The following is a 20832-nucleotide window of genomic DNA, read 5'->3' as shown; positions in this document are numbered from 1 at the left end:
TATTGAACGATCCTCGTGTAAAAAGATCGATACTCAAGCTTTTTTTCTCTCCCGCACGCACTGACTGCTGCGCATGCAGATTCATCAAAGTCTACCCTCTGTCTGTAAGAGCAGCGCTGCGCTGTGTCACACAACACGTAGCAGCGCACCCTTGTGTTGTGGTTTGTCAGCCCTCTACCTCAGGAGATTTTGTTTTAAGTTGTGTTGAGTGATATTTTTTTAAACAAAAATGTTGATTGTGATAATAAAGTATTTTATTGTCACGTACAATGTTTGGCGAAATTCTATCCTAGGTCTTTTGGATCCTTTGGATCTATGAAATTGAAATATGAAAACGTATTGGTATCGGTATCGATACCGGCGATACTGGGCCTGTATTTCCTTGGTATCGAATCAATACCAAAATTCCCGCTATCGCCCACCTCTGTCAGAGAAAATTAACACAGTCAAACCCATGAAGCATTTTACGATTGTGTCATAATCTTAAGTTACTCTGCAGTTATCTTTCACTTTTATAAGACAGGAAATATATGCTTAAAACTCAGCTGCATGTTTATCATTCTGAATGACGTAATGACTTTAATCAGGTTAGGAGACAAGTTAAAGCTTTTATTGTGAAAATAAAGCACAACTGTTCCTGATTGGCTAAACGATGGCGGCTGGAAGAGGTGAGTGTTTTCGGAGTTTCGCCGACGGTTTGAAGAGAAATCCCGCGGACCAGGTTCCGTGTAGAAGACAGCCGGGTCGAGGTAGGGGACGGCCCGGACCGGGCAGGCGGCCCAAAGCAGCACCGAACCCGGCGGGGACACGCGGAAACTACCCGGCCAGGTGAAAGAACCGCGAGCATCCGACAGGTGTTGTAGCGAATTCTGCTCCCCTGTCGTGAAAAAGCTCTCCCTTCGCGGGAACGCGCATTCGGTGCTCGTCACCTTAATAAAACTTACACAAATCAATATGATTCTTATTCTGTGTCACTTTCTCTCCAGATATGTGGAAGTGAAGAGAATATGTTCATATTTACGAGCACTTGACTGCTATTTTCATATTTATTTTTTTCGAGGCTCCATCAGACATATGGTGTTTGTTGTAGTATTTATTGTTACTTCTTCTTCTTTGTCTTTTGGCTGTTCCCGTTAGGGGTCGCCACAGCAGATCAATCGTTTCCATCTCACCCTGTCCTCTGTATCTTCCTCTGTCACACCAACCACCTGCATGTCCTCTCTCAGCACATCCATGAACCTCCTCTTTGGTCTCCCTCTTCTCCTCCTGCCTGGTGGCTCCATCCTCAGCATCCTTCTCCCTATATACCCTGGGTCCCTCCTCTGCACATGTCCAAACCATCTCAATCTCGCCTCTCTGACTTTGTCTCCAAACCGTCCCACCTGAGCTGTCCCTCTGATATGTTCATTCCTAATCTTGTTCATTCTTGTCACTCCCAAAGAGAATCTCAACATCTTCAGCTCTGCCATCTTCAGCTCTGCCTCCTGTCTTTTTGTTAGTGCCACCGTCTCTAAACCATACAACATAGCTGGTCTCACTACTGTTTTGTAAACTTTCCCCTTCACTCTTGCTGATATTCTTCGGTCACAAATCCCTCCTGCCACCTTTCTCCACCCACTCCACCCTGCCTGCACTCTCTTCTTCACCTCTCTACCACACTCTCCATTACTTTAAACAGTTGACCCCAAATATTTAAACTCATCTACTTTCACCACTTCTACTCCTTGTAACTGCACTATTCCACTGGGCTCCCTCTCATTCACACACATGTACTCAGTCTTGCTTCTACTGACTTTCATTCCCCTTCTCTCCAAAGCATATCTCCACCTCTCCAGACTAGACTCAACTTGCTCTCTATTCTCACTACAGATCACAATGTCATCTGCAAACATCATAGTCCATGGGGACTCCTGTCTGATCTCATCTGTCAACCTGTCCATCACCACTGCAAACAAGAAAGGACTCAGAGCTGATCCTTGGTGTAATCCCACCTCCACCTTGAATGAGTCTCTCACCACATCATCCAGCCTTTTCTCTCGCTCACTTTCTTTATTCATCAGCTCTTCAAAATATTCCCTCCACCTTCTCAGCACACACTCCTCACTTGTCAGAACATTACCATGTGCATCTTGGGGCAGAACAGAGTCATTTTAACATTATTTGCCTTGGGGCAACTGTTGTTGTGATTTGGCGCTATATAAATAAAAGTGATTTGATTTGATCTTTTACCACCCTAACCTGCTGCACATCCTTTCCAGCTCTGTCCCTTTGTCTGGCCAATCGGTACAAGTCCTTTTCTCCTTCCTTACTATTCAACTTCTTGTACAGCTCACAATATGCCTTTTCCTTTGCTTTTGCCACTTCTCTTTTCGCCTTACGCCGCATCTCCTTGTACTCCTGTCTACTTTCTTAATCTCTCCGACTATCCCAAAACATTTTCGCCAACCTCTTTCTCCTTATGCTTTCCTGGACCTCTTCATTCCACCACCAAGTCTCCTTGTCTTCCTTCCACTGTCCAGATGTCATACCCAGTACTGCCCTAGCTGTCTCCCTCACCACATCTGCAGTACTTTTCCAGTTGTCCAAAATTGCTTCCCCTCCAACTAGTGCCTCTCTCACCTGCTCGCTAAATTTCACACAACTGTCTTCCTCCTTCAGCTTCCACCATCTGATCCTTTGTTGAGCTCTCACTCTCTTCTTCTTCTTTACCTCTAAAGTCATCCTACAAACAACCATCCTGTGCTGTCTAGTGACACTCTGTCCTGCTACCACCTTACAGTCTGTGATTTCTTTTAGCTTGCATCTCCTATAAAGAATGTAGTCCACCTGTGTGCACCTTCCTCCACTCTTATATGTTACCCTGTGCTCCTCCCTTTTCTTAAAGTAGGTATTCACCACAGCCATTTCCATCCTTTTTGCAAAATCAACTACCATCTGTCCTTCCCCATTCCTATCCTTGATACCATATCTACCCATTACTTCCTCATCACCTCTGTTCCCTTCACCAACATGCCCATTGAAGTCTGCTCCTATCACCACTCTTTCATGCTTGGGCACACTCTCCACCACCTCATCTAACACACTACAGAAATCTTCTTTCTCCTTCATCTCACACCCTACCTGTGGGGCATATGCACTGATGATATTCATCATCACCCCTTCAATTTCCAACTTCACACTCATCACCCTGTCAGACATTCGCTTAACCTCCAACACACTTTTAACATACTCTTCCTTTAAAATGACCCCAACACCTTCCTGTCCTCACCATGGTACAACAACTTGTACCCACCGCCGATGCTCCTGCTCTTACTTCCCTTCCACTTGGTCTCTTGCACACACAATATGTCTACCTTTCTCCTCTCCATCATATCAGCCAGCTCTCTCCCTTTACCAGTCATACTACCAACATTCAAAGTCCCCACTCTCATTTCCACCCTTCTAGTTTTCTTCTTCTTCCGCTGTTTGTGGCAACGTTTTCCTCCTCTTCTTCATCGTCTTCGCCCAGCAGTAGCCCAATTTCCACTGGCACCCTGTTGGGCAATAGCACCGGTGGCCGATCCGGTATGGGAATTCGATTCTGAGTCTGCATAGTTGGGTTGGCTTGTTTTACGCCGGATGCCCTTCCTGACGCAACCCTCCTCATTTATCCGGGCTTGGGATCGGCACTCAGAATGTACTGGCTGCACACCCCATGTGGCTGAGTTGTAGTATTTATTGTTACAATTATTTTAATTTTATTCAATCATAATAATAATTATGATTATTATTATTACCATTATTATGATAGAAATGACACAATCAGTTGTCACTCCATCTTACTTCATCTCCAAAATACAACACAAAAGTGAAAAGAACATGTGTATTTTTGGAAATGTGTGTTAAATTTATTTAAAGTTATTTTCTGTCTATGTAGTTACATATGGAAACAGATTTAATTGGGGGGGGGGGGGGGGTATTTTGCAGCAAGCCAATGCCATGAAATGCACTCCATCCTATATCCCCCCCCAGAAGGTGTCATGTTGATGAAATTTGCTGTACCTGTTAGTATCTGCACTATCAATCAATCAATCAATCAATTTTTTTATATAGCGCCAAATCACAACAAACAGTTGCCCCAAGGCGCTTTATATTGTAAGGCAAGGCCATACAATAATTATGTAAAACCCCAACGGTCAAAACGACCCCCTGTGAGCAAGCACTTGGCTACAGTGGGAAGGAAAAACTCCCTTTTAACAGGAAGAAACCTCCAGCAGAACCAGGCTCAGGGAGGGGCAGTCCTCTGCTGGGACTGGTTGGGGCTGAGGGAGAGAACCAGGAAAAAGACATGCTGTGGAGGGGAGCAGAGATCGATCACTAATGATTAAATGCAGAGTGGTGCATACAGAGCAAAAAGAGAAAGAAACAGTGCATCATGGGAACCCCCCAGCAGTCTACGTCTATAGCAGCATAACTAAGGGATGGTTCAGGGTCACCTGATCCAGCCCTAACTATAAGCTTTAGCAAAAAGGAAAGTTTTAAGCCTAATCTTAAAAGTAGAGAGGGTGTCTGTCTCCCTGATCTGAATTGGGAGCTGGTTCCACAGGAGAGGAGCCTGAAAGCTGAAGGCTCTGCCTCCCATTCTGCTCTTACAAACCCTAGGAACTACAAGTAAGCCTGCAGTCTGAGAGCGAAGCACTCTATTGGGGTGATATGGTACTACGAGGTCCCTAAGATAAGATGGGACCTGATTATTCAAAACCTTATAAGTAAGAAGAAGAATTTTAAATTCTATTCTCGAATTAACAGGAAGCCAATGAAGAGAGGCCAATATGGGTGAGATATGCTGTCTCCTTCTAGTCCCCATCAGTACTCTAGCTGCAGCATTTTGAATTAACTGAAGACTTTTTAGGGAACTTTTAGGACAACCTGATAATAATGAATTACAATAGTCCAGCCTAGAGGAAATAAATGCATGAATTAGTTTTTCAGCATCACTCTGAGACAAGACCTTTCTGATTTTAGAGATATTGCGTAAATGCAAAAAAGCAGTCCTACATATTTGTTTAATATGCGCTTTGAATGACATATCCTGATCAAAAATGACTCCAAGATTTCTCACAGTATTACTAGAGGTCAGGGTAATGCCATCCAGAGTAAGGATGTCTCAGGGTAGTTCGGCGGTGGAGATTGTCCATCAGGTTGGTGAGTTTCAGCCCCTGGTGTGGCTGTCAAGGCCAGGAGAACGGCTCTATCCGCTACAGGTGTAATCCGTTTGTTGAATGTCTGTGGCGCTGCTTTTGGAGCCTCTGCTCCCCTCCATGGGCCGTGCTTTGTGCCTCAAGTTGAAAGAGTCACTGCGCACCTTATTTATTAACATCTCAGTTACCACAGGCATCAGACGATTCTGTGTGCACCCGACGAAATTATCCCATGATCCAAAAATAAATCACTAAAATAATTTTAAAATTACTCTGTTTTGCCTCCTTGTGAAGTGGAGACGCCACGTGTGTGCGCACGTCGTGCTCATCAGTATTTACATGTTCCACCTTTGGTGGAAAAAAAAAATTTATGGCTTGTATTTGTGTATGTTAATGGTACGTATTTAATTAGAAGTTGAAAAAATAGTGTGGAGAGTGAAAGGCTGTTTAGCTCAGCGTCACACATTGTAGATAAAAACAAACAGGCTTAAAGCTGATAACACAGAGAAGCTTCTTTTCATTAAAAAGAATCTGCACCTCACATTTTCAAAAAAGGATCACAGACATATTAAAAGTTATGGACACTTTGAGTTCAGTTATTGGTGTATAATTTGTAGTGCTGAAGCCCACAGGTTACATTTCACTGCAATGTCTGGCAGTGTCATATTTGTTAAGAAACCAACGGTTAATGTTAAAGGACAATTTGTTGGAGTCAAAAAGTGAAGTTACACGATTTGAGTTAAATGTTTGCAAATAAAAACAAAGCTAATGATATTGGTAGCAGTTACAGTCAAAAAGTAAGCAACAACTGATGAATAAAACATGTTTTCAAAATCATGATAAAACTGTAATGGTATCATGAAGTATTTGTATCGGTACTCGGTATCGATGAGTACCAACATGTACGTATGTACTCGTACTTGTACTCGGTCTGGAAAAAAAGTGGTATTGGTGCATCCCTAATATAAACTACTACACTGATCAACACTACGATATTAAAAGTCAACAATATTAAAATACATATTTTAGCAATAATATAACTTGAGGAAATAAACTTAATTGTGATTTAAACACTCTGTAAATCCCGAACATAACAAAGGACACAACAACAGCATTGAAATAAATTTCAGCAATATAATTAAATTAAGGAAATAAAGTATTTATTGTATAAAACACCGCTCTAAACATGAACATACTGTATTCATTTGTTTTGTATATACACTTACTCCAATCAAGGGTGACAGGGGGGTTGGAGTCTATCCCAGCAGTCTTAGGGCAAGAGGTGGGCGACACCCTCGACAGGGCGCCAGTGTACCACAGGGCCACATACAGGCACACACATTAACACACACCGAGGTGCAGTCAGTGTAGAGTCGGGTATGAGGGGGCACATTCGTGGCTTGCTGCAAAATGTACTCTCCAACCCACCCACCCCCCCAAATCAGTTTTGGAGATGAAGTAACATGAAATGACAACCATTGATTTGTGTACTTTTTTTTTAATCATAACAATAATAGCTATCATAAGAATTATGATGATGGTGATGATTATTATTGTGATCTTCTGAATAAATATTGAATATATACAGACAGATATAACAGGAAGACAGAGGTTGGGAATGAGAGGAACAGTAGTAGTCAGTAAACCAGCATTGATCTCTGTGTTTGGTATTTATATTGTGTATTTATATTTGCAAACTGATTTTCTTTTTTACTTTCACTTTTGATACTGTGTGCTTCTTGCCCTGTGTGCTGCTATATAATGCTACTGGAACCTCAATTTGCCTGAGGGGGTCTTCCCAAGGAATCAAAGTTCTGTCTAATCTATCTAATACACACACATATATATATAAAGGAATGGACACTGAGTCTGATTCCAAAAAGGTCCTCAAACGGTCCACAGTTATTCAAGCTTATTCAATCATAACACTAATGAATAAAATTAAAATCATTTAACAAATAAATACTAAAACAAACACCATCCTGTGTGATGAAATCTCATAAAATAAATATAAAAATAGCAGACCATTCATTCCAAATGAACAAAAGCAGCCAAGAGCTTGTAAATATGAACATATTCTCTTTACTTGCACATATCTGGAGAGAACGTGACGCAGAATAAGAATAATACTGATTTGTGTGCGTTTCATTTGTGTATCTGTCGTGAACAAGGCGACATGCTTCCAATGCATGTTCCTGTGAAAGGGGTGGTTTTCACGGCAGGAGTGCTGAATTCAGCACAGCAGCTGTTTGGACCCGAGTCAGCGAAAGTCTGATAACAGATTTAATTGGTATTATCTTTTTCATATACCATGTGGGTTCCAGCTGTGCTGCACTGAGAACAGTAAAACAAAGCGCATATTCTGTCAAACTGACATCTTTTCCATCCCAGGAAAAACTTTCTGGAAAGGTAAGTTAGCATCCCTCAATACTCGCACAATAATAGTAAATTGCAAAATGTAAAAAAAAAAAAAAAAAAAAAAAAAAAAAAAAAAGCTAATTTCACTATATATGTTTCTAAAAAACTGAAATCGATGGAAATATTCGATTTTCATAGATCATAGTCAAACCTTTGAGTACTTATTTGTCCAACCAATATAAAAAAATTAAGGATTTTGAAGTGATTTGTCATTACCCATAATGCAATGGGGTTCTGCAGTACACGTGTTCTGCTTAGTACGTATGTCAAAATTATTCTGAATTTGGGCCTTCAAATTTCTTACTATCCCAAAGGAAATGGATGTGACCTGGACCATATTGTAATTTGGCTACAGTGCAAGACTTCTGGAAGTGCACAGAGCCAGAGTCTGGAAGTGGAAATATTGTTCAGATCGACAACATTTTAGAAAAAAATAACTAACAGTAAATAATTGAAAGTAATGTCCTTTTCAAGATGGCTAGGCAACTGAGAATGAAAAGTCTTGGCAGGTTATGAACCTCATTTGGACACTGGAGGTGAGCTTCTAGAAATGGTGGTCAGTTGGGAAGTGTGTAAAAGGCAGTTTGTCTTCACATTTTCAGTGCTGATATTACAAGATCTTTCACAAATACTCTGATCGTCAAGGCTTAGTGGACTCAGCAAGACAAACTGCAGCTGTCAGTAACCGTTTTATTTGTTGGCTTTTTTTTTTTTTTTTTTTTTTGCTCAACTTGTTGTGTGCAGATTTATGTCTGAACAGAAAAGCTCGGTGTTGTCATAGCACCTTTTCAGTGTTCACTAAAAGTTGTAATGTCTACATGGACGAAGAACCTTGATATGAGATTTTGCTCAGGTGCTAAAGAATAAATCTCGTAAAGTTCCCCGCAGTAACGTCTCTCTAACTCTCCGTCAGGCTGCCTTCTGAGATTCTGATTAAGATTCTGTCGTACCTGGATGCATCCGCGCTGCTCTGCGTCAGTCACGTCAACAAGCTCTTCAACCGGCTCACCGGCGACAAGTAAGTCTCCAAAGGTCGGCGCACCTGCACAGTTTGTAGGAGGTGATCAAAGTTTCCCGGCACTTGAACTCCTGAATCTTGCACACCGGTAACTTAGGCAATAAAAATTATTTCTCGTGATGTTGATTTATTTTGTTGAGGAGTAAATGACCAGATTAATCCTAGAGTCTCCTGTCCATGAAAAATCCCCAGAAAGACGGCAAATTTGAAATATTGAAACATTCTTAAAGTGAGTGCACAGCCTAGTGTCCACATGTTGTACTGCACCTGTTATAAATGAGGGATTGTTGTAACCTCTTCATTGGATGCTGAGGTTTGAAACAGGCGAGTCTGAGAACACACAGTATATTTCATAGTTGTTTTCTGTTGTTTTTTTTTCCCATCATAGTGTCATGTGGTATAAGATTTACATGTCAGAGTTCGGGAATATTCAGAAATGGAACCTGAAGTCCAAGGGTGATGTGGCCTCGGACCTGGACGGCCTGAAGATGCCGGCTGGATATTGGAAGCAGCTGTACTTCACGGTCACGATCGGACAGGAGATGAGCAAGTGGAAGAGACACCTGAGACACATCAGTCCGTACACAGGACTGCCCAGCCTGACCGAGTGGATCCTCAGGTACCAGACAGACCTGGAACCACATCTTCCTGAAGTGGTATTAATTAAAAACACATCCTGAAGGTTTTTTCTCAATCGCTTACAAATCGCACATTTTATGTTACTGTTGTTTGTGGAAGTATCAGGTGTCTCATCTAGACCACACCACTCACTCATCTTCAACCACTTAACCGGGATCAGGCCGCGAGGGCAACAGCTCCAGCAGGGGACCCCAGACTTCCCTTTCCTGGGCCACATTAACCACCTCCGACTGGGGGATCCCGAGGTGTTCCCAGGCCAGTGTGGAGATATAATGTCTTCTCCAGGGTCTCCTCCCAGATGGATGTGTCTGGAACACCTCCGTAGGGAGGCGCCCAGGGGGCATCCTTACTAGATGCCCGAACTACATCAGCTGGCTCCTTTCAATGCAAAGGAGCAGCGGCTCTACTCCGAGCTCCTCATGGATGACTGAGCTTCTCACTCTATCTCTAAGGGAGACACCAGTGCTGGTCATGACCTGCCTATAATGAACACCATGTTCAAATATAAGGCTCTCATAAGTGTATATGGTACCAGAGCACCCTAGGTCAAAGATCAAAGATTGATTTTGTGATCGTTTCATCTGATCTGAGGCCGCGTGTTCTGGATACTCAGGTGGAGAGACAGAGCTGTCAACTGATCACCATCTGGTGGTGAGTTAGATCAGAGGGTGGGGAGGACTTTGGACAGACCTGGTAAGCCCAAACGGATAGTGGGGGTGAACTGGGAATGTCTGGAGGAGCCCGCTGTCCAACAGATCTTCAGCTCACACCTCCAGTGGAGCTTTTCTAGCATCCCTGTGGAGGTTGGGGTCATTGAGCCAGAATAGACAATGTTCAAAGTTTCCATTGTTGAAGCAGCAGCAGGGAGCTGTGGCCTGAAGGCTTTAGGTGCTTCAAGGGGCGGCAACCCTCGAACACTGTGATGAACACCAGTGGTCAGGGAAGCCATCCAACTGAAGGACTCTTTCCAGGATATGTTATCGCTGAGGACTCCAGAAGCAGTTGCAAGGCACCGACAGGCCCGAAGGGCAGCAGCCTCTGCTGTGGGGGAGGCAAAGCAGCAGGTGTTGGAGGAGTTCAGAGCAACCACAGAGAAGGACTTTTGGTCGGCACCAAGGTGCTCCTGGAGGACCATGAGGCACCTCAGGAGAGGAAAACAGGGAACCATCCAAGCTGTCTACAGTAAGGATGGGACTATGTTGACCTCAACTGAAGATGTAATAGGGCACTGGAAGGAACACTCTGAGGAACTCCTGCATCAGACCAGAGCACCCTCTATAGTAGGGGCAGAGCTGGAAGCTGATGGAGGTTCATCATCATTTTCCCTGGTTGGAGTCACTGAGGTAGTCAAACAAATACGCAGTGGCAAAACCCTGGGGGTTGATGAGATCCATCCAGAAATGCTGAACGCTCTGGGTGTGGAGGGATGAGATGTCTCTTCAACGTTGCGTTGAGGTCTGGGACAGTGCCTAAGGAGTGGCAAACTGGGGTGGTGGTCCCCATATTTAAAAAGGTGACCAGAGAGTTTGTGCCAACTACAGGGGCATCACACTACTCAGCCTCCCTGGTAAAGTTGGTTCCAGGGTGCTGGAAAGGAGGGTTCGGCTGATAATCGAACCTCTGATTGAAGAGGAACAATGCGGGTTCCGTCCTGATCGTGGAACAACCGACCAGCTCTTCACTCACACAAGGATCCTGGAGGGCTTGGGAATATGCCCACCCAGTCTACATGTGTTTTGTGGACTTGGCGAAGGCATATGATCGGGTACCCCAGGAGATACTGTGGGAGGTGCTGCGGGAGTATGGCGTGAGGGGGTCCCTTCTCAGGGCCATCCAATCTCTGTACTCACAAAGCGAGAGCTGTGTTCGGGTTCTCGGCAGTAAGCTGGACTTGTTTTTGGTGGAGGTTGGCCTCCGCCAGGGCTGCGCCTTGTCACCAATCCTGTTTGTGATATTCACGAACAGGATATCGAGGCGTAGTCGGGGGGAGGAGGGTTTCCAGTTTGTGGGCTCAGGGTCTCATCACTGCTTTTTGCAGACAATGTGGTCCTGTTGGCTTCATCAGCCTGTGACGTCCAACATTCACTCGATTGGTTCACAGCCGACTGTGAAGCGGCTGGGATGAGGATCAGCACCTCTAAATCTGAGGTCCTGGTTCCCAGCAGGAAACCAATGGATTGCCTACTCAGGGTAGGGAATGAGGTCTTGCCCCAAGTGAAGGAGTTCAAGTACCTCGGGGACTTGTTCACGAGTGAGGGGACAGTGGAGCGTGAGATTGGCTGGAGAATCAGTGCATCACGGGCGGTGTTGCATTCGCTCTACCGTACTGTTGTGATGAAAAGGGAGTTGAGCCAAAAGGTGAAGCTCTCGATCTACTGGTCAATCTTCGTTCCTACTCTCGCCTATGGTCATGAGGGCTGGGACATGACCGAAAGAACGAGATCGCGGATATATGCGTGCAAAATGGGCTTCCTCAGGAGGGTGGCTGGTGTCTCCCTTAGAGATAGGGTGAAAAGTTCAGTCATCCACGAGGAGCTCTGAGTAGAGTCGCTGCTCCTACGCATTGAAAGGAGCCAGTTGAGGTGGTTCGGGCATCTGGTAAGGATGCCCCCGGGCGCCTCCCTAGGCAGGTGTTCCAGGCACGTCCATCTGGGAGGAGACCCCGGGAAGACCCAGGACTAGGTGGAGAGATTATATCTCCACACTGGCCTGGGAACGCCTCAGGATCCCCCAGTCAGAGGTGGTTAATATGGCCATGGAAAGGGAAGTCTGGGGTCCCCTGCTGGAGCTGTTGCCCCCGTTACCCGATCCTGGATAAGCAGTTGAAGCTGTATAGGCACTAAAAATATATATATTTTTAAATCTGTCATGGTGATTTTTGTGCATTGTTTCTGTTCTTGTGTTTTTCAGGAACTGGATGGTAAACTGGGAGCTGACGGTCTGTGATTGGTCGGGATGGGAGAGCACGCTGAAGCAGAGTCTGGTTTACTTTTCTGAGTCGTCCGCCATTGTTTGCTGGCGTGGAGGCTGTTGGCCGCCGTACAGTCGGATCAGTTACATGCAGTTGCACGGAGTCAAGAGTGAGGAACTGCAGAACCCCCAAGTCAACAAGTAACACGCAACCCCTCCCACCTACACAGTGCGCAAACATTTCCGTGCCCCCGGGTAAATTATTTCTCTTCACCGTAGCTCAGGCTAGCAGCTTCGACGTCACTGTGTGCAGGGAGCCAGTCGGTCAGTATCTGGCATTTCAATTCTTAGCAAGATAACTTCAGTTGTACTTACTTGATTGCCATCAAACATGCTATATACATTGCACATAGTGACCCCAAGAAACCTATTGATTCTGGGGTCAAAAGGTCAAAGGCCACAGTCACTGGAATGTACTTTGTAACACTCTTATGAGGGCAGTAATTTCTGTTAGAACTGCCTCATCTCCAAACTGTATGTGTGTTAAGTAATATAATGACCCCAAGAAGCCTATTGACTTTGGGGTCAAAGGTCAAAGTCACTGGGAGCATACTTTGTAAAAATATTGTGAGTGCAATAACGTCTTAACTCATTGTCATCAAACCAACATTCTACAAATGTGTGAAGTGAGTGCTTTAATCAGTTTGTTCTTTCCGTCAGAGCCGTTGGCGTTCTCTGATTTTTCAGATGGACATGAAAACTGAAGCTGGTCGGTTCATCGGCAAAGACAAAATGGTCAAACTGATGCTTCTGACCTCAGGCTTCATCATCGGCATCTGGAGGGTAACTAAAGAAAAAAAACCCACACGTTTAGTTACAGCAGTAGCTTTCACATCGATGACATAAATACATTTGTGATTTGATTTTTTTTATTTATTATTAGTATTTGTAAATTTATTTTATGATATTTATTATGGCTCTTTTGTGATACATTATCCAGTGTTTCACAATAAAAGCATCCTGAAAAGCTTTTATTGTGAAGCACATTGAGATAGTTTTGTTAGTACTGGCAGGAATAAGATGCAGCTGAATACTAAACAACAAAACACCACAAACAAATGAAAAAACAACCACACAAAACTAAAATTTATAAATTTCTGCTTTTCTTCTTTGTCTTTCGGCTGTTCCCGTTAGGGGTCGCCACAGCAGATCAATTGTTTCCATCTCACCCTGTCCTCTGTATCTTCCTCTGTCACACCAACCACCTGCATGTCCTCTCTCAGCACATCCATGAACCTCCTCTTTGTCCTCCCTCTTCTCCTCCTGCCTGGTGGCTCCATCCTCAGCATCCTTCTCCCTATATACCCTGGGTCCCTCCTCTGCACATGTCCAAAACCATCTCAATCTCGCCTCTCTTTGTCTCCAAACCGTCCCACCTGAGCTGTCCCTCTGATATGTTCATTCTAATCTTGTCCATTTTGTCACTCCCAAAGAGAATCTCAACATCTTCAGCTCTGCCCCTCCAGCTCTGCCTCCTGTCTTTTTGTTAGTGCCACTGTCCTCTAAAACCATACAAAATAGCTGGTCTCACTACTGTTTGTAAACTTTCCCCTTCACTCTGCTGATAATTCTTCGGTCACAAATCCCTCCTGCACCTTCTCCACCCCACTCCACCCTGCCTGCACTCTCTTCTTCACCTCTCTACCCACACTCTCCATTACTTTGAACAGTTGACCCCAAATTTTTAAACTCATCTACTTTCACCACTTCTACTCCTTGTAACTGTACTATTCCACTGGGCTCCCTCTCATTCACACACATGTACTCAGTCTTGCTTCTACTGACTTTCATTCCCCTTCTATCCAAAGCATATCTCCACTTCTCCAGACTAGACTCAACTTGCTCTCTACTCTCACTACAGATCACAATGTCATCTGCAAACATCGTAGTCCATGGGGACTCCTGTCTGATCTCATCTGTCACACTATTCTTGTACATGTCCTGCACTTCTCTAACATACTTCTCTGCCACTCCAACATTCCTCATACAATGCCACAACTCTTCTCTTGGCACCCTATCATAAGCTTTTTCTAAGTCCACAAACACACAATGTATCTCTTTCTGTCCTCTGTACTTTTCCAACAGTATTCTCAGAGCAAACATTGCATCTGTAGTGCTCTTTCTCGGCATGAAACCATATTGCTGCTCACAGATCTTCACCTGTTTTCTAAGCCTAGCTTCTACTACTCTTTCCCATAACTTCATGCTGTGGCTGATCAGCTTTATGCCTCTGTAGTTACTGCAGCTCTGCACATCACCCTTGTTCTTGAAAATAGGAACCAGCACACTTTGTCTCCACTCCTCAGGCATCCTCTCACTTTCCAAGATTTTATTAAACAATCTGGTTAGAAACTCTACTGCCATCTCTCCTAGACATTTCCATGCCTCCATTGGAATGTCATCTGGACCAACTGCCTTTCCACTCTTCATCCTCTCATAGCAGCCCTCACTTCTTCCTTGCTAATCTCTTTTACTTCCTGATTTACTCTCACCACATCATCCAGCCTTTTCTCTTGCTCATTTTCTTTATTCATCAACTCTTCGAAATATTCCCTCCACCTTCTCAGCACACACTCCTCACTTGTCAGCACATTACCATGTGCATCTTTTACCACCCTAACCTGCTGCACATCCTTTCCAGCTCTGTCTCTTTGTCTGGCCAATCGGTACAAGTCCTTTTCTCCTTCCTTACTATTCAACTTCTTGTACAGCTCGCAATATGCCTTTTCCTTTGCTTTTGCCACTTCTCTTCTCGCCTTACGCCGCATCTCCTTGTACTCCTGTCTACTTTCTTCGTCTCTCCGACTATCCCAAAACTTTTTCGCCAACCTCTTTCTCCTTATGCTTTCCTGGACTTCTTCATTCCACCACCAAGTCTCCTTGTCTTCCTTCCACTGTCCAGATGTCATACCCAGTACTGCCCTAGCTGTCTCCCTCACCACATCTGCAGTACTTTTCCAGTTGTCCAAAATTGCTTCCCCTCCAACTAGTGCTTCTCTCACCTGCTCGCTAAATTTCACACAACAGTCTTCCTCCTTCAGCTTCCACCATCTGATCCTTTGTTGAGCTCTCACTCTCTTCTTCTTCTTTACCTCTAAAAGTCATCCTACAAACAACCATCCTATGCTGTCTAGTGACACTCTCTCCTGCTACCACCTTACAGTCTGTGATTTCTTTTAGCTTGCATCTCCTATAAGAATGTAGTCCACCTGTGTGCACCTTCCTCCACTCTTATATGTTACCCTGTGCTCCTCCCTTTTCTTAAAGTAGGTATTCACCACAGCCATTTCCATCCTTTTTTGCAAATCAACTACCATCTGTCCTTCCCCATTCCTATCCTTGATACCATATCTACCCATTACTTCCTCATCACCTCTTTTCCCTTCACCAACATGCCCATTGAAGTCCGCGCCTATCACCACTCTTTCATGCTTGGGCACACTCTCCACCACCTCATCTAACACACTCCAGAAATCTTCTTTCTCCTTCATCTCACAACCTACCTGTGGGGCATATGCACTGATGATATTCATCATCACCACTTCAATTTCCAACTTCACACTCATCACCCTGTCAGACACTCGCTTAACCTCCAACACACTTTTAACATACTCTCCTTCCTTTAAATGACCCCAACACCATTTCTCTTCCTGTCCTCACCATGGTACAACAACTTGTACACACCGCCGATGCTCCTGCTCTTACTTCCCTTCCACTGGTCTCTTGCACACACAATATGTCTACCTTTCTCCTCTCCATCATATCAGCCAGCTCTCTCCCTTTACCAGTCATACTACAGCATTCAAAGTCCCCACTCTCATTTCCACCCTTCTAGTTTCTTCTTCTCCGCTGTTCGTGGCAACGTTTTCCTCCTCTTCTTCGTCGTCCTTCGCCCAGCAGTAGCCCAATTTCCACTGGCACCCTGTTGGGCAATAGCACCGGTGGCGGACGTTGTTAACCCGGGCCGCGACCGATCCGATATGGGAATTCGATTCTGAGTCTGCATAGTTGGGTTGGCTTGTTTTTACGCCGGATGCCCTTCCTGACGCAACCTTCCTCATTTATCCGGGCTTGGGACCGGCACTCAGAATGTACTGGCTGCACACCCCATGTGGCTGAGTTTATAAATTTCTGCTTTTAATCCACAATTAATTTCAAAAGCACTCGACCACAGAACCAGAACCCAACAGATATGTTGTTGTTGTTAATGATTTTGGTTGATTTCAGCTTCTAAAACCTGAGGTCAAAGTGTGTGCATGTGTGCGTGCACAGGGTCGGGGCACCATCGCCTTCATCATGGTCAGTCTGCACTTCCACAGGCTGGTGGAGAAAAGTCTGCTGGGAACTCCAGCCTGGTACGTGGTCCAGATGTTCACAGACTCAGAGTTTTGTCATCTGCACATTTAGCTGAGAGAGTCCAGTTGCAGGAGGTGCTGGCTCGTGCCTCTAACGTCACGTGCACACTCTGCCAAGTTTAAACCAACCTTCAAAATGTAGCATTTTTGACTTAATTAGCACCAACGTTTGCATTGAGGAAGCAATTCTACTCTTACGTATCAGAAAGGTTTTCCAGAACGTGCATGCTCTGCCATGGACCGTGCACACTCTACATTGGACCGTGCACCCTTGGTGGTGAGACTACACTTGAAGCTGTCTGTAAAGCCCCGGTCACAACCCACCGTGCATTTTTTTTTTTTCGCCGTACGTTTTCTGCGGATACCACGGCCGCTACGTTTTTGTGAAAATATACTGAGGCAGTAGCAAGAGGAGGGAGGGAGTACGTTCAACGCACGTCTCTAGGAGTGTAACGATAGAGAGTTGACAATAAAGCAGTGTGTGTGTGTGGGGTCGCTTTTCTTTTTTATGAGTGGTACCGGAGCAGCAGGTGTTTTCAGCGTCGGCGATGCATGAGCATGTCCAGCGGTCAGTTGTACGAGTTGTGCAGCGGTCAGTTGTACGAGTGTTTACTTGCCTCGAAAAGTTAAAGCTAGTTATCAGACTGAAGCTGTGGAGTGTCTGTGTTGCTGAAGTTTGGAAATAATGTCCAAGTTCAAGTGAGAAGCTGTGTCGTGCATGCAAGTCTGTCGGCCTCCATAGTATGTGGTGAGTGCCGTAATCCGTACTGCCTACGTACGGATTTGGTTAATTCAATAGTAATTGAATGAAAATGTGCTGCTTTGAATCCATACTGAGGCAGTACTCACAACGTGCGTCATCTGTACTGCTGGTGAATCCGCAGCCTGACCACAGCAAAAGTTCTGCATGCACTAAAACCTCTATGGCGTGTCTGCGTGCTCCTAAATTCGTACTGAGGCAGTACTTACGACGTACGGATCTCCAAATTTAGTCCACGTTTTTGCAAGTAGACTGCACGCACGTGCAAGTATGGCGGGTTGTGACCACGGCTTTAGGAAATACAGTAATAGCGCCCTCTGCCAGTGTCCTCACATCACTGCAGGACTATCAGCAAAGCTTAAAAACAGACAAAAGGGTGGAATTTGAAAATTATTATTTTGCACATATTAAATTACCTCTGCCTGTAAGATTAACTTCATCGGCCATATTATTATTATCAGTTATTTTATTAAATACTGTTATAATTATTTGTGACTCAAATGTGGTATGAATTTTGTCTGATTTTAGAATAGACATCATTACATATGAAAAAAGTGAAGAAGACCTAATTTGATATTGTAAAGTGTGTTTAAGGATGGACAGCGAGTCCGTCCCCGACCTCCTGACAGTCAGTCTGCTTCAGCCCGCTGACCTGTGGCCGTGACCCCGACCTTTTCCAGTTTCCGGCATCTTTGTGTGCCACCTGACAAAACTGGATGTTCCCTCTCATGCAAGATGCATACATGTTCATCATCATTATTTTTATTGTTTTTCCACCTTTGAAGCTGAAGGGAAAGCTGCATCTCTTTGAATGATTATGTTGTGTGTTCAGTTTTGTCCTCTTCTTGTTTGTCCCCTGCTGCAGCCCGTACTCTGAGTCTGTGGACAGGCCTCCAGCGACTTGCTCCAACCCTGCATACGTTCTGCAAAGCTACACGCTTCACATTGTCCTGCACAACCCCAGCACTGTGTTCATGTCGGGGCAGTTCAGTCACCTGCGATGTCACCCAGGTATTCAGATTATGTCGTGTAATCTGATTACGCTAACCAGGCAGATTATCATGCAGCCCTGACTCTGTAATTTCACACATTATGATTGACAGGCGCTAATGGTTTCTGCAAACATTATTATTTATTTATTTTTTGTTGACATAAAATACCATTTTAAGTGATTCTGATTTGTTGGAAACTATCTGATGTTGTGGCTGCGCAGAACCTGATGTGAAAACCTGGATTTTTTTATTTATTTATTTTTTTAAATCAGCTGATATCCGTAATGGGTTGATGAAGCTGAACGCCATCAACATGTCCAAAGTGTGGCAGCACAGATCGCTGTCCGGAAACATCAAGTTTCCCTGGAGGACCGAGGACTTGGAGGGCTCAGTGGATGTAAGTTTGTCCAAAATCCACCGGCTCAGAAAACCTGCAGATCGTCCAAAACATCATCTTATCTGAAGTCTGAGCTTTTTCAAACCTCCTCAATAACAAATTAGGATCCTAAAAATGCATTTTACTCAAATATTTAGAAACATGAACAACATTAAATTCTAAAGTTGTGGATGTGAGCGGCTTTTAAAACCAGACTTAAGTTTTCTGTTACCTTCAATCTGATATGTAATATTTTAAATAGTATTTCATGTATATTCCATTTTATTAATCATTTATTTTTAAATTATTGTCGTGTTTTATGCAACTTTTGAACATAAGGCTGAAAAATTATTGGTAAAAGTTATAGTTATTATTTACTAGTACGTTAACCAAAGGATTAATTGCCTAATGAGTAAATATTTGATAGAATTTTTGGAAAAAAAAAATCATTACAATAATTGATAGATTAATTTCTTACCTGTTTTGCTTTTAAAATGTAATAGTCTGTTTGAAATATAATATGTGAGTAAACTATTTTAATTACTCCATAACCATAATTTATACTTGTTACAAATAGTTTTAAACTGGACAATAAAGCTAAAAAAAAAAAAAAAAAACTTAAAAAAATCGAAATATAAACCTGGCCGTGTCGACCTCACAACAGTGGTTACTGTCAAACCTTTAATCACTGTGGAATAAAAGTTGCCAGATTTGTCGCTGGGGAAAGTAAAAAAAAAAAAAAAAAAAAAAAAAAAAGTTGCTAAATTAAGCAGACTGAGGTGAAGGTCTCGTTCAGCAGACAGGAGGGGGCGCTACAAATTCAAAATAAGGACCAGTCAAAAACAGTTGCTTTTGTCTCAGCAGTTTTTGGTGACCCACGTTTTCAGAAACATTCCTGCAAAGCAATATAACTTATTTATTTGCACAGTAATGCAAAATGAATAAATGCACGATGTGCAGCCCGTGTTCCATCGCTGAATGATTGGCGTTTCAGTTGTCTCTGTGAAAAAGTGTTTCAGGTGTGTGTGTGTCGGTCTTGTGGCAGGGCTGCTGCATCATGACGCTGACTCTGCTGGACATCTCTCAGAAACCCTTCTGGTGCGTCACCCATCCCGTCTGCATCAAAATTGCCAAGAATCTGGAGTCTTTGGCGTACAGCGGCGAGCACTATGTGATTGACTACCACAGCCCGGACGGCCAGGTGAAGATGCTCCTAGTCTGGATGAATGAAGAGAAGCAGTTCTTCCTCATCAGCCTCTGCCTCTTTGTCTCTGTTGCCAGAGTTAAAAAACACTTCAGCGGCTGAACCTGAGCTGCTGAGGTCACTTTGGTTTTCCAAATGTTCCTTCAGTTCTCTGTTTCATCATCATTTATTTGTTACACAAAAATGAATGTAGTTTCTGTGAGACTGGAACTAACGATTAGGCTTGTTTTGTTGTTGGAGTACTACAGACTCCTTTTTTGTGTTAAAATAAAAAAGTTAATTTATTTTTAAATAACTTGTCAGATTCTGTCAGTTCATCTTACAGCCAAAGTGTCACTTGTTCATCCGTTCATACCTGGCAGGACTCCACACCTTTGGCTGTGCTTCAGTTCTACTTGTAACCACCAGAGGGCGATCTCACAACAGTGCTTACTGTCAAACTTTTGACTGATTTCTTAGCCCGACAACCGGCCCTGCTATGAATTGGGCCGGATACTGGCCTCAATTTTGGAGTGAGATTTCCCACCCCTAAACGACCAATATGAGAGCAGCGCTCGTGCCACATCAACATGAGGCTGATGCATGCGCTGATGTCAGTCTTGGCCACCAACCAATTACAGGCTAGGAGAGAGAGGCCAGTATCTGGCCCGATTCAGGGCCAGTTGTCGGGCTACCGATTTCTGTGGAGTGAAAGTTGCCAGATTTGTCGCTGGGGAAAGTTTAAAAAAAAAATTGCTAAATGAAGTGACACTGAGGTCTTGAAATGTGTACGCAATATCTTGACAAAGACTTTGTATATTGAGGTGAAACTTGGTACAGAAGTCACCTCGAGGAAGCTTTGGACATGTTCAGTGTTACATACATTTCAGACAGTAGGGGGCGGAGTGTTTGACACCTAATGTACGCAATAACGCCATGAA

The 20832-nt window shown here is 43.9% G+C and overlaps 1 protein-coding gene across 1 annotated transcript; it reads left to right on the top strand.

The window, feature by feature from the left end:
* The first annotated feature begins 633 nt into the window (after positions 1-633).
* LOC117504440 (F-box only protein 15-like) lies at positions 634-20200 on the top strand. Its single transcript, XM_034163913.1, has 10 exons — positions 634-828; positions 7554-7589; positions 8512-8616; positions 9005-9235; positions 12166-12366; positions 12888-13008; positions 16498-16580; positions 18206-18351; positions 18605-18729; positions 19754-20200. The coding sequence occupies exons 1-10, from the start codon at positions 653-655 to the stop codon at positions 20012-20014; spliced, it is 1485 nt and encodes a 494-aa protein (XP_034019804.1). The 5' UTR covers positions 634-652; the 3' UTR covers positions 20015-20200.
* Positions 20201-20832: the final 632 nt, after the last annotated feature.

Source organism: Thalassophryne amazonica, chromosome 22 (assembly GCF_902500255.1).
Source record: "Thalassophryne amazonica chromosome 22, fThaAma1.1, whole genome shotgun sequence".
Taxonomy (NCBI): domain Eukaryota; kingdom Metazoa; phylum Chordata; class Actinopteri; order Batrachoidiformes; family Batrachoididae; genus Thalassophryne; species Thalassophryne amazonica.
Note: the sequence above shows the minus strand (reverse complement) of the source record. Positions and strands in the feature narration are given on the sequence as shown.